The sequence below is a fragment of the Theobroma umbraticum genome, unplaced genomic scaffold (assembly GCF_002168275.2).
Source record: "Theobroma umbraticum cultivar Fairchild unplaced genomic scaffold, ASM216827v3 scaffold_12.0, whole genome shotgun sequence".
Classification (NCBI taxonomy): Eukaryota; Viridiplantae; Streptophyta; class Magnoliopsida; order Malvales; family Malvaceae; genus Theobroma; species Theobroma umbraticum.
Window position 1 is genome coordinate 2,108,287 of NW_018397272.1, and position 14,049 is coordinate 2,122,335.

The window sequence follows — 14,049 nt, forward strand, 5'->3', positions numbered from 1 at the left end:
GTTTTGTGAGTGGGTGCAGGAGAAAACCAGTGTAACGAATCTCTTACAAAGATGAATATGTGGAGATCAAATTTTGGCAGATTTGATTGACGTTGAATGCTATCCCAAAAGAGGGGAGCGGCAAATGCAAATCAATGTTATGCAACAAATCACATTTAATTCCTAACCCTCTTTTACTTTAGTATAAACTGTAAACTTAAACAAGATCAGTCAAACCGGGGGATATTTTGTTTGCCTAATGATACGACAATTCTGTAGCTATATTTTCTAAAGAGGCTTTTTTATTCATGAGGTGACGTTCTAATTTCAATTTTTTTAATCAGGTGACATATATTAGTTTATTTTTAATAAAAAAATATTAAAAATAGCCGTCTTATAATTTTTAAACATAGAAAGCATTATTTATTTAAAATAAAATGTGAAGTTGTTTAGAATGATGTGTGTGAATGGTTAAAAAATTGACTCATTATTTGAATGTTATATCATTGAGCTTAAAGGAAAACGTTTAACAATGTTATCAATTATCTTTAAATCGTTTTTCAAAGAAACTGTGGTGACGACTTATTCATTAAAATTGAAGTAAAGAGTTAAAACTCCCAACAATGAGGTGCCTTTGTCGGTTGACCAATCCATCATTCCCATATAATATTGCATGTCAATTACCCAAACCGGGAATATTCATATTCGCAGTTTAATACTTGTTAGCCAAGGTCCTAATCATTTAGTTCTTTAATGGGAGCATGCCACTCCTGTGGAGGTCCACATATCTGTCATGGAATTGATATAATAATCCATCTGTCGATGCTGGTCTTGTTGTTTGTGGCTCTGACAACAGACTTGTGAATTTCTGATTCTTTGTTTATGGTTTCTTGTTTAATGCACGACCTTTGTCATCCAATGACAGACTCAGGGACGGCGGCCGTCGCCAAAAATTTTAGTATATTTATATATATTTTTAATTGTTATGAGAAATAGAATATTTATGAGGTTGCGACCTTTTCAAAATTTCTAAAATTATTTATTTATTTTATATTTTTAAAATAATTTTTATTTTAATAATTTATATAAATAAAAAAATAAAATAATTTGACAAATTTTATTCAATTTATTCTTAATTCTTAATTAAATTTTTTCACACCTCTTCCTGTCTCTTTCTTTTTCTCTTTCTCTTCTTTTCATTTTATTATTTTTATTTTATTTTATTTTATGTAACTCATCATTGAAGCACATTTCATTTTTTTTGAAAAAATTTATAAGTTTAGATAATGACCACTTACCATTATTATATAAAACTAAAAAAAGGTAAAATATTTTTTTATTTTCGTCTTTTTATTTATATTATTTAACTGCTATTTGAAATCTTATATTTATATATTATAATTTTATATTTAATATTTTAAGTGTTTTTTTTTATAATTGGAGGAAGAGAAATTCGAATCATACTCTTTAGGTAAGAGATAATACACCAACCAATTAGTAAAATGCTCGGGTGCTATTTAGTATTTTAAGTTTAAATATAAATAAAATAAAAATATTAAATGTTGATTGCATTCATTTTTTAAAAGTTTTATTAAAGTATGAATAAGTTAAAAACAATGAACAAATTCTTTAAACAAAAATATGTAAATCATCAAAATAATTTCCTTACACTTGAGCCACCAAGCTTAACGAAAATTGTCAAAGACAGATTTCAAAACCGAATAGGTGATAAGTTTCTTATAAATAATTTAGTTATTTATATTGAAAAAGATATTACTAACCTTTTTAGTGTAAAGTCAATAATAAATGAATTTGAATTTATGAAATATCGTCCAATACAAGTTTCTTAGAAAACTATTGTAAGAATTTTCTTTTTGTTCTTTTTAATTTACATGTTATATAAAATTATCTGTTATGAATCGTGTGTTTGTTGGTTAAATTTAAACGTATTAGTTTTAAAAAGTTTTAGTCTTCATTCTTTTTTTTCTTTGATCCTTTTAACAAAAATAAGCTAGCTTCAACCCTGGGCAGACTATTTTTACAATATGCATTTTGGCAACACAAGGAATTTGGCTTGATGTTGAAGTAGCCGGAGCAGGCTTTGCTTCTTCTTCACTATTATTTTATATTACATTCTTAATTCTATTTACTATAGCTTACACTATTTATCACAACTGCAAAAGCAAGAACATTTGTGCTAAGCTCATAATCTAGCTTTCAGGGTACATGAAAAGAGCTAGTGAGGATTGCCCTTGATGTTGCAAAGTGGATCAATTCAAGGATCATTGAAAGGGTCCTTGATTGGAAGCTCTCCATCTTGGCCCCTCATCCGGCGAAGTTTGAATGAAGACGATTGTTGAGAGATTGCATGAACCGGCTTGTCTGTTTCCCGAATCCGACTGTAAGACCATGCCCCCATCAAGGTTCCTGTCACTGGGCCAACCACGTACACCCAAATTGCCTTGTAGTGAGCACTAGCAAGTGCTGGTCCTATGGTCCTTGCTGGGTTCATTGATCCACCTGATATTGGTCTGAAGATGCCTAGACAACTTGTTAGTATTACATGGCTTTTGTTTATGTACTTATGCTTTTCATTCTTTATGTTGTGTCATCCACCGTAGAATCCATACCAAGAGAATCTTAAGGAAACAATTTAGACATAGTGAATTGGCATGTCCATTGTAAGGTTACACGACTTTTCTTAAAGATGACTATAACCTCACTAGTGGTCTGATTGGTGGCATGGCCATATTGTACAAGAATTGGCATACAATCTCAACCGAGAAAAAGCAAAATGAGAAACCGGACTCGTAAATGAAGAGTCCCCAAGTTGCTTACCCTGCCAAGATGGAAGTGATGCAGACCGCAGAACCAACAGCTATGCCTGCTAGCTCTCCTACCTGTCAACAAGGAAACATGAAAACATCAAGGGCTCAATTGTACCTAAAAATAAATAAATAAATATGACCAAATTGAATAAACTTTGGCAAGAACATGCCATATGCGACTTTACTTTAAAATGAAAAGTGTTTATTATGACAAATATTTATTATAGTGTATATCTCATTTCATGTGATGGAGGATCAATTGTGACAGTGAAATTGATTGCTACCGCTTTAGTATCAGTTGCTACAGCTGAAGTGACAAACATCATCGAAAATGTGACGACTATTTCCATGACCAGAGCTTGAACATCCGATCCTGAAGGTGATGTTGTGCCAAGATTTTTTATCGGATGCAGTAATACCCTAAGTGTGAACGCTGCAGAAATTGCTCCCGTGAGTTGAGCTGCACCATAAAATGGGACCTGCAATAAATTATACCCCGCCAAAGGTTTTATGTAATCTATCTGTGTTTGCTCCTGAAATAATAATTAGTGCAATTTGAGTATAATTATTGCTACTATCCACACAATTAATTAGATATTGATCTCCAATAACAAGCATGCTGCATTTAAAAATTCTGTTTTTTTGGAACGAAAACAAAAAAAGGCTTGGGATTATTAAGTGATCAAACAATACGCATTCATCCATGCATTTATTCATTTTGTTCTATTTTTCATTTGTTGTGCTACTCAGTAGATAATCATTTATAGTTCCAAGTCCAACCACTTTTATATAATATTTCGAAAATGAAATATATATGAATTAAAAAATAAGCTCCAAAATCTTTGCTTTTGTATATGGAAATCTACCAATGAGGGTGTTGGTTGGTTGGGCACTCTATTTTTAGTGAATAAAAAAAATAAACCTTCAATAATTTTTTTGGCCAATGAATGATCCCATTCTTTGGTAGGTATAGTATGTGCTAATTGTGGCTAAGGGGAGCTCAGGTTCAAAACCATTGAATCTCGTTGATTCCCGTGGTCCTAGTGAACCCTAGGCTCGACCCCACCTTAGTGTTTGCCATGTGCCCCTAGCAATCCAATTGTCTATCGATGAAACCTGGCTAACCACCTTGCTAAAAGAATTTGAGGTCATCACAGAAACTACACAACAGAGAAAAAATAAACTGAAGAGATCATTGGAGATTTTATTATTTTGTTTGTTTGTTTAATATTATTTATTTTCATTGTTTACTAAGCGAAAGCACATATACCTGTTTCCATGGAAAACGTCTGACAGCTGCGAATGCCACAGTAACAGCTGGGTTCATGTGTGCACCAGAGACATGCCCAACTGCATAGATCATTACAGTTATTATAAGCCCACCTGCAATGGAAGCTCCAAGCCTTGAGATTTTGTTCTCGTCATTGGAACTCACAGCAGCTGATCCACACGTCACAAACACCAGCAAGTAGGTTGCAATGATCTCTGCAAAAACCTTTTACATGTACATGAATTAGTTATATCAGTCAAATGGTATTTACAAAAGGGAAGGGTACACATATATAGTTTTATATAAGCAAGATGTTTTATATGTTTTGAGATGGTGGAGGCTGAGCCTTGAAACACTGTTATACCTTTCTTGGAAAATCAGGAGGGTAGTGTCGTTGAAATGAATTGCGAACTATGTCTGGCCTTTGGGGTGTTGGAGATTGATCCACTGGGACTATCTCATTTCCATGATCAGTCGTAGCCATTGTGGATGGACTGAGCTGAGAAAATGAAAGATGAAGGGAGAGAATGAGAATACAAGGGAATACTAATTATCTCAACGCGCAAATGGCATCATCTCTCTAGTCCTTTTATAATGGTCCAGCCTGTTAGGCTAAAAGCGTCAATATTTATGTTATATTAAAGTAAGCATTAGATACCTACTGTCCATGGTTCTATTATTGGCTAAGGGTCCATATCTATACGTATGTATATATATATATATATAATTTCTACATCATGATCAATAAAAATCATGCTATATATATATATATATATATATATATCCTACAGCACATCCAAGCCTGATTTCCAGCATACACATGTTTCGCTTTCAATTTTATATCTTATGATTTATATTGCAATGTGGTGTTGTAGTTACGATGCAGAAGTTAGATACGATGTGCAGGCAAGGATCTCTTTTAGCTTTCTGCCGATTCTCCCAGTCACAGACAGGTTGACAGTGAAGATATTTATGAAGAGTAATATAGACATGCTTTGTAACAAAAGTTGGGGCAACTCATGGCTTGTTTTTCATTCTAGTAAATATGACACCAATTTATAATTGACAATTTATGTTTGCTAATAATTTAAGGAAAAAAAAAAAAAGAAACTCATTTTTAGGTTTAGAATAGGGCCCAAGAGAGTCTGTGGAGAGTCGCTGATCCATTGGTTGGATTTGGGCCTAACTAAACGAACCTTGGGCGCATCAAGTTTAGAATTGGGATTGTGTTTGCAAATATATAATGCAGTGAATTATTAGAAGTTGGAACATTTTAATATTTCTTTATTTATAATTTTTTGGAACATTTTAGTATATTTTCATTTATATTTATTCACACATTTTAATGTTATTACATTAACATTTTAATATTATTATATGAAGCTTATGGTACTGGTCAATTCAGACTTAAACCTCATTTAAAACGTCAGGTGCAGCACCTACCCTTCCTTGTGTGGCTCATATCTTCGTACCACGTCTTGGACAAGGGGTGGGTGCTTATTTTTGCATGAACAATTTTTTTTTAAAAGAATAAATTAATCATCCGCATCATTGAATCCAAATCTGCATAAGTGTTTTGATCTATGGGTATGCCGTCGTGATTATTTGTCAAAGCACAATAAACGAAATTGAAGTTTGCTGTCCTAGCTACCCTTAACCCCTAAAACCCTATAATAACACATATATCTATCAAACTTTTTCATGAACTGAAATGATGTAAGTGTTATTGAGCCAAAGTGTCGACTTGATTTTGAAAATCCAATATGTTAACGTTTTATTTCTTCGTTTTCGTCGTTTAAAAGACAACTCTTAGTGTCCATTTATAGAAAAAACACAGCCTTGTCTGAGGAAGCCGCATAAATAACCCACACTTGATTTCATATATATGGCACGTGGGCGTACGTATAACCCAAACTCAAGGCACTTATGTATAGACGCCTTGGCGGCCAACCTCCTTTTACGGGACATTGCTGTGCTTCATCAAGACCTGAAATTAGTCAAATGCTAAGACACTCATTCCAACATGCACGTGCCATGGACGGTAGCTTCTCTAAAGCCGATCATGCACGTTTTTTTTATTAATTTTGGGCATGATAGGTATAAACAACAAGTATGAAGGTGACCTTTGAGGGCAATAAAAAGTACACGAAGTCACTAAAACTCAATTCTATTGGACATTGTTGCAGGACCACCATGAGGATATGATTTACTTCACATGCACCAAATCAGATATTGTCAAATGAATGCTACCTAAGCTCTTTGTCTCTTGCTTTTACTTTGCAGTAATATATAATATCTTTCATTTTAAATTAAACGTCTGTGTGTTTAATTTAATTACCATGAAAATTTTTTTAAAAAAGTTTTAATTTTAATTTTTTATATTAATATTTTATAATATTAACTTCTTTTTTTTTTATTTTGCTCAACCTATCAAGTATTAATATTAATAATCATGATAGATACAGAGTTAGGATCAACTCTTAATTGAAGATTAGATCAACATACAAAAGGAAATGAGCGCCCAATGGTACTTAGTACCATTGGACAATGAACTCGCCTAATGGTACTCAGTACCATGCAGGACGAAACTAGTCAATTTTTATTGAGGAGATCAAAGACAAAAAAAAATAAAAACTAAAAATTTTTAAAATTAATGTGTTGAATTTAACCAAGGATAAAAAGATTTATAATAAATAATAATTTTATATAACATCTAATTAAAAAGTTTTAAAAAAACTTATAATAGTTATTTAAGAAAAATTGTGCACGTTGATGTTTCTTAAATTCAAATTCATCATTCAATATTATTATTTATTTATATTTAATTTAAAAAAAACATAAAACTATAAAAAATAAAATATAAATAATTAAATACGAAATACAGGATTTCACATAATAATTAAATAATATAAATAGAAAGAAGAAGGTAAAAGAAAACTTTACCTCATCTTAATTTCACACAATGGTGGTGAGTGATTTCTATCTTTCTTTTCCAAACTCACAAGTTCATAAATCTTTTTTGAAGAATAAAGTGTGTTTCTATGGTGAGTTACTAGAAAAGAGAAATAAAAATAAAAAGACCGAAAAGAGAAGAGAAAAAGAAAAAGAAAAAGAGAAAGAGGCGTAGAGAAACTTAAATTAGGGTAAAATTAAGTAGATTTATGAAGTTATTTTATTTTTTTTATTTATATTAATTATTAAATAAAAAATTTATTTTGAGTCGGCCATTAATAATATATAATAAATAAAAATTCTCAAAAAATTTGAGGGGTCATTCATAAAATATATATAAGAAATAAATATTTTTAAAAATTTTGGGAGGGAGGGGGGCAATGTGTTGGCTTACCCTCAGCCCCTGGTACCATGATACATAAAAACAGCTTAATAATTATAGAATTCATCCACATAAGCTCATCCTTAAAATGCTATCAACAGCTCAGAAGAATGTATATGAGACCGTAGCGTAGAAGAGCAACAAAGGCAACAAGAAGCAGCACAGTACAGCTAGATGGGCAGCAATAATTCATCGACAACAACATTAGCAGTAATTAAGGATCAACGTGAAGTAGCAACTAAATAGAATATCGAAAGCAAAGATTACCATCAGGTTGTGAAGATGGAGCTCTTGTCCACGCCAAACTTGGCCAAAGAGTCTACAAAGGAGTTACCCTCCCTCTATATGTATGTGAAAGAAACCATGCCAATGGAAGTGAGCAACACATCTATCTCGTTAAACACATTCCATTTGTCCTAGGGTCGTTTATCGATATTAGACACCCATGCTAAGGCAACCTTAGAGTTCGATTCAATGGTTTGTTTCGAGCTTGTAAAAGGAAAATGAGCATATAGACGCAATGCATGTAAAATTGCCAAAAGTTCAACATGGTTAGAATCAACAATGTCAAGTGGATCAAAAAAGATTCCAATAACTAATCTCGCATAGTTACGTAATACCTCACCATACAGATACAAAACTAGTCAACTTTTGTTAGAGAGGCTAAAGATGAAGAGGAACAAGGCTTAAAAATTATTCAAATTAATATGTTGAACTTAATCAATAATCAAAAGATTCATAATAGACAATAATTTTATCTAACATGTAAATTAAAAAGGATAAAAAAAAGACTTATAATAATTCTTTAGAAAGTTGTGGTCAATGATATTTCTTACTCTTGTTTGTAAGTTGGAGCATTGAGGCTTGCTAGTTCAAGTGTAGAAGAATCATTTGAATAATTTGTAAATTTTCTTTTAAAGAATTTATCAATTAAACTACCCTAACCAACCAACCTTAGTTTGCCCTTTGAGGAGCCATCAACGTTGAACTTGAACTCTCCCTTCGGTGGAGATGTTCATGGGACAGCAAAGTGAGTATGAAGAGGAGAATACTTGGTGGATGCCCCACAAGGCTCTATTGACCATCCAACATCATCCATCGAGTCTTTTCCTTCACAAGCTTGGATCTAAAACATAGTGTACGTTCTAAAGAGGAACAAGATCTTCATACCATCCCATACCTTACTGTTGAAAACTGTATCATTACGAGCCAACCATAATGACTATATTGTAGCCCTATAAACCATCATCCATTGTTTGCACTAATATCGGAGAAAACACAATCAGCCCATGTTTGCATAAAATAAGAGATAGTGCCAGGGATGATCCACGATATCTTTCACTAGCCAAGAACAAGCCGCCACACATACTATCTAAAAGGACATGATAAAAGGGTAAGAGTACAAGTTTCCATTACAAGCCACACTAAACACACCTTAACTAATTAGCACTAGAGTGAACGCCACGTGATTGTAGAAAGTGTTTAGTGGGAATAGAGTCAAGAGATGCCAACCATAGAAAACTTTGCACTTTTGGAGAATGGTGGAGAACCATACCTACCGATCATTAGGACTAGTATCCAAGATGGTGCAAAAAGATTTGATTGGAATGATGTTTCCAAATAAGTTTATTTGATCTACTACGAACCAACATAATGTTACCTAATATGGAAAAAAGTTCGTTAAGAGAATCATTCTCCTATTAATAAAGATTCTGTTGAAAAGAAATAATCCAAACACAGTTACTTCAGACATCAAGAACTCGTGCCTCCTTATCGACCACCAAGGAGAATAATCTATGATATTTAATGCTTAATGGCTTACTGTCTAGTACACACGTGTCAAGCTGGAAGCAAATCAAAGCACCATTTCCCATGATCCATCTATAACCATGTTGGCCTACAAGATTCTATAAGCTTTTGGAGGAAAGGAGGTTAGTAATGCTCCTCTATACAAAAGACATCCTATCGGGATGTGTGACTAATAGGATCCAATGTAGCTGACCAACACCATATTTCTCTACAATCAAGCATTGCCATTATGAACTATCCTTTATGCCATCTTTCCACCACCGTTTAGTTATAGAACAAGGTTTTTATAGCTTAGGCTAGAAATTCCTAGCCCACCAAGTCTTTTCGGCTTACAGACAACACTCCATTTTACCTTGGCAATTTTTCGCTTATTCGTTGATCTGCCCCATAAGAAAGCACACCTCAATTGCTCAAGTTTGTTGATAACCTCTTTCGGTGCCTAAAAGATAGAAAGGTAGCATAGGGGCAATGAGTTAAGCGTTGAATTACTGAGAGCTAACTTGTCTCAAAATGATAAATATTTTCTCTAGCAAAATGTAAGACGTTGCTTAAATTTATTGACAATAAGGTCCCTAATAGTTGCATTCTTGGGTTAGCACTAAAAAGGATATCAAGGTAGGAGAAATGAAGTGTTCCAACATCACATTGAAGTATAGATGCCATGTCCCGTCCAATAGAAGTCTCAATTCCCATTGGGTAGACATAAGATTTATTGAAATTAATTCTTAGACCCAAAACAAGTTCAAAGCAATGCAATATCCTACGAACAACAACAACACCATTAGCCTTAGGCTCTAGGAATTGTAGATAAGAGATAGTCAAGCCGGATGTAGTGAGTTTGTTGCTTCTGAATAAATTGAGGGATTCCACCCGAGTGATGAGAAGATGAAGTGTTTTAACTTCCATAATAAAGAGAAAAGGTGATAATGGGTCACCTTGTCATAGATCACGCATCATAGGAAATTCTAGTGTGACCAATATATAGACCGACACTATGGAAATGCACATCATTGAATAAGTTAATCATACACATCATTTAATCCAATATCTATAGGTATTTCGATCTAACAGGTAGACCATCGTGATTGTGTGCTAAAGCACAACAAAAAAAATGCAAGTTTCCTTTCCTAGACATGATTGACTTTAATTTTGTTTTAGTATAGTAAGATCCCTAGCTACGTTTAACCCTTGAAACCCCCTAACTAACACACACACACACACACACACACACACCAAACTTTGTCATGGGCGGGCGGTGTAAGTGCTACTGAGCCAATGCCTTGACTTTATTGACCTAGTTGCCGTGATCAGATGTATGAACCATCGGATGCATGCAGTTAATTTTACCTGTCTTAATCCTTGAAAGATCAATATGTTAATGTTCTTTCTCTTCGCTTTCATTGTTCCAAGAATACAGATATTAACGTTAATTTATAGAAAAGTTACAAAGTTGTCTAAGGTAGTTAATTGGGTAAAGTACCTCTATTTCCTTAAGTTTTGATCATAATTCCATTTGTGTCCTTTGGTATTGAAAATGTATAATTTTGCTTCAAAAATTTATATATCATTGGACACATAAGTCCCACTGTTAGATAATCATTAAAGTTTCTGTTTTTTGATGATGTGGTATAAATTTATACCCATTTTACTCTTTTATTTTCTCATTTTACTGTTCATCTTCTCCAATTACCCTTGAATAACAAAATCAAATCTAGAAAATGGACCTTTTTTAACAATAAAATCAAAGATTCACAATAATTTTGTTTGAAAGTTTAATATTCATTGAAAATAGGGAGAGAATCCTTAAATTTACAAATAGAAGATTTAATGCCTTCATTAGACATGGCATAAAGGCTTCAAAACTTCAGTAAATTTAATTTGTTATCACTATTTACAATTGTAAAAACCCTTTAAACCGATGAAACTAGAACACTTAGTCATCGACCATAAAAAAAAGCCCCAAGAGAAAAAGGCCATATTCCTCCCAAGTTGCAACACTTTCCTTTGCACCAAGAAACTGCATGAAGAGCCTGAAAAAGCATCATAAGGGAATTTGGCACCAGAAACAATAACACTCGCAAAGGTAGGAAGGCAGCTTGTATATCTCTCAATACAACTCAACAAAACAGCACAAGCCAACATATAAGCCGACACCTTAACCCAACATTTGGACTTGAACAATAACAAGCTAGAACCACCAAAAAAAAAAATAGCATCCAAGCACTAGTAGCTAGCAAGCTAATAGAATTATTAACTCCTCTGTTTCATCCTACATATCAGCAACAAAACAATAAAAACCAGTAGCAAAGTAACCCCAATGCTTTATCGTAAGTAGTATTTCAGCCATATACTGCCCCTAGATTGACACAAAGCCATAAAACGCAAAATAAAAACAATTAAAGGCAATAACTGAAATGTTATATATATAATTTTAGGAAGAAGCATTCATCGAGAACAAAAGCAAGGAATGTTATGAAAATCAAATCTAGGTAAATAAAAGTGAGATCTTAAGGATAAAATGGAAAATCAGATCTGGGTAAAAATAAAATAAGGAAGATAGTTACTCATGATAGAGTAAACAATATGGTAATTATTCTTGAAGGAATTGAAAGCAGGGGATGTTTTGATTCCATCCTTGCTCGTTTTGCTTAAACATTGAGGAACCAACTTGAATATGATCACAAACCCATGACCCATAATACTTGTACTAGAGCAACAGTGAAATTAGAAACAAAAAATAAGGGTATACATGAAGTTTGAGAGAGAGAGAGAGAGAGAGAGAGAGAGAGAGAGTTAAGTGACATGAAAGTGGAGAGAAATGGGAAGACAAGGGAGATGATCAAGAGTCAATGATCTTTTTCCCATATAGAGTGAAGATTGAGATGGGATCATCAGAGTAAGGGGAAGAATAAAGATATGGGTATTTCAATCATTTTAACGATGTTAAAAGTTTTGGGATGAATTGTCCATTTCTAATACAAATAGACTCAGATTGAATTATGGTCAAAATTTAAGAAATTAGGTGTATTGTACCCTAATTAATTTGTTTCGAGGAAAAGGCATATGCGACATATGCCATGCTCAATTGATTTGATTAATATGGCATATTGGGGGTAGGTATAACCCAAACACTTATTCCAACATGCATGTGCCCTGGCCCCTAGCTTTTCCAAAGCCAATCATGCACGTTTATTTTTTATTTTTTATTAATTTTGGGACGATAGGTATAAATAAAAAGTATGAAAGGTCAATAAAAAGTACACAAAGTTACTAGAATTCAATTTTGTCGGACATTGTTACAGGACCACCATGATAGCATCGTTTACAAGTGAATAGTTCCTATGCTCTTTCTTTCTTGCATTTACTTTGTAATAATATACAATTTTTTCATTTTAAATGAAATGTTCGTGTTTAATTCAATTACCATGAGAAATTTTTTATAAAATTTTTAGTTTCAGTTTTCTTTATATTAACATTTTATAATATTAACTTTCTAGCTTTTGTTAAAACCAAAATGTAAATATAATGAATAAAAACAACTAACATATCAAATATAAGAGTTAAAAATATTTGCAAAGGAAAGATGCCATAATTATCGAAACATTCAAAAGAAGTAAGATAAACATGTAATATGAGATGAAAAGGGTAATATTAATTAAATTAATAAAATATATGTTAACTTGATTTAAATTATATTCAACATAAATGATGCAATTTTTTTTTTTAAAGTTTTACAAACCTTTAGTTACCTTTTGAGCTAGCAAATATGTAGTGTCTTTGCGTGTCTCTCTCGCTTTCTTAATAAGACTTAGGAAAGCAGATGGTCGATGCTAAATTTTGGAGTAAATTGGTAAGAGGAAAACTGCCCTAAATTTGGTTTCATGAACCGACCAATCTATCTAAAGTAACTTTCTCTCAACTTGTGTTGGATTAAACAATATTATAAATCATGGGATTAGGATGCTAAAGCTTTTTAGGCAACTAAATCCATTCCTCTCTTTGAGATAATATCTTCAATTATTAGGTCCAATAAACAATACATATATTAACTAGTGTGATAGTCTTGAATTTTAGCTTGATTAGGATATATTATTTCTAGTTAGATTTGTTGAGATAGTCTTTACTTTTAGCTAAATTAAAATAATTAAATCCTAATCAAATTAGGATAAATCTCTTGTAATTAGTCTTAAAAAAGCATCATACGGGCTTAAAGAATATCATTAAGTCAAAAGTGAGTTCAATGAAAGCATATTTAAAGAGAATGATTTTAGTGTTAGTGGGATACAAGTTGTGTTTTTGTAATTTTTTTATTTTTCTTGATACATCTTTCTCTGTCGTTTTGCACATGAAAGACTGAATCAACTAAAGCTAGTGGAAGACTAAATCAAGTAAAGTTCTTGTAAGTGTATTTGGTTTTTTTTTTATTGATTGTGTAAGATCTTATGTGACTAAGTTGATATTATTATGATATTTTCACATTATTAACTTTATTAAAGCATTAATATACATACAAAAAATAGTTAATGGAATAGATTGAGCTTTCCAATCTACTAGATTAGAGTCGACTTGGAGATTAAAAATTGTTACGGAGACTTTAACATTAATTAATAGAGATATGTTTATTGTAGTTTTCTTTTTCAAAAACAAAAAATCAGATAATGAATTTTTGTTTAATGAATGGACCACAATGATTGAGCCAAAAGTTGTATCCTTCGACCTGTCTCCATTCAAGAGATAGTTACGAGATTGAATGAATCTTGAATTCGTTGACATGGATTACTATTTTACATTGAATTAATATAGAAAAATTATGTGACTATTTTTTTAAA

At 32.4% G+C, this 14,049-nt stretch overlaps 1 protein-coding gene and 1 long non-coding RNA gene across 4 annotated transcripts in view; both read right to left on the reverse strand.

The window, feature by feature from the left end:
- Positions 1-2,057: 2,057 nt before the first annotated feature.
- LOC110426713 (aquaporin NIP2-1-like) lies at positions 2,058-4,639 on the reverse strand. 3 transcript variants are annotated; one of them, XM_021442003.2, is made up of 5 exons: positions 4,442-4,639; positions 4,078-4,302; positions 3,092-3,286; positions 2,818-2,879; positions 2,058-2,510 (listed from the first exon to the last, which is right to left on the reverse strand). In XM_021442003.2, the coding sequence occupies exons 1-5, from the start codon at positions 4,559-4,561 to the stop codon at positions 2,255-2,257; spliced, it is 858 nt and encodes a 285-aa protein (XP_021297678.1). In that variant the 5' UTR covers positions 4,562-4,639; the 3' UTR covers positions 2,058-2,254. The 3 variants fall into 3 exon arrangements, with proteins under 3 accessions (XP_021297678.1, XP_021297677.1, XP_021297679.1); XM_021442002.2 differs by having other exon boundaries at positions 3,092-3,340; XM_021442004.2 differs by having other exon boundaries at positions 2,309-2,520; positions 3,092-3,340.
- A 6,353-nt stretch (positions 4,640-10,992) lies between these two features.
- LOC110426764 (uncharacterized) overlaps positions 10,993-14,049 on the reverse strand; it is a 4,867-nt gene continuing 1,810 nt past the window's right edge. Inside the window, exon 3 of the long non-coding RNA XR_002446184.2 lies at positions 10,993-11,250. This is a non-coding gene — a long non-coding RNA (uncharacterized LOC110426764). The remainder of the gene's footprint in view (positions 11,251-14,049) is intronic.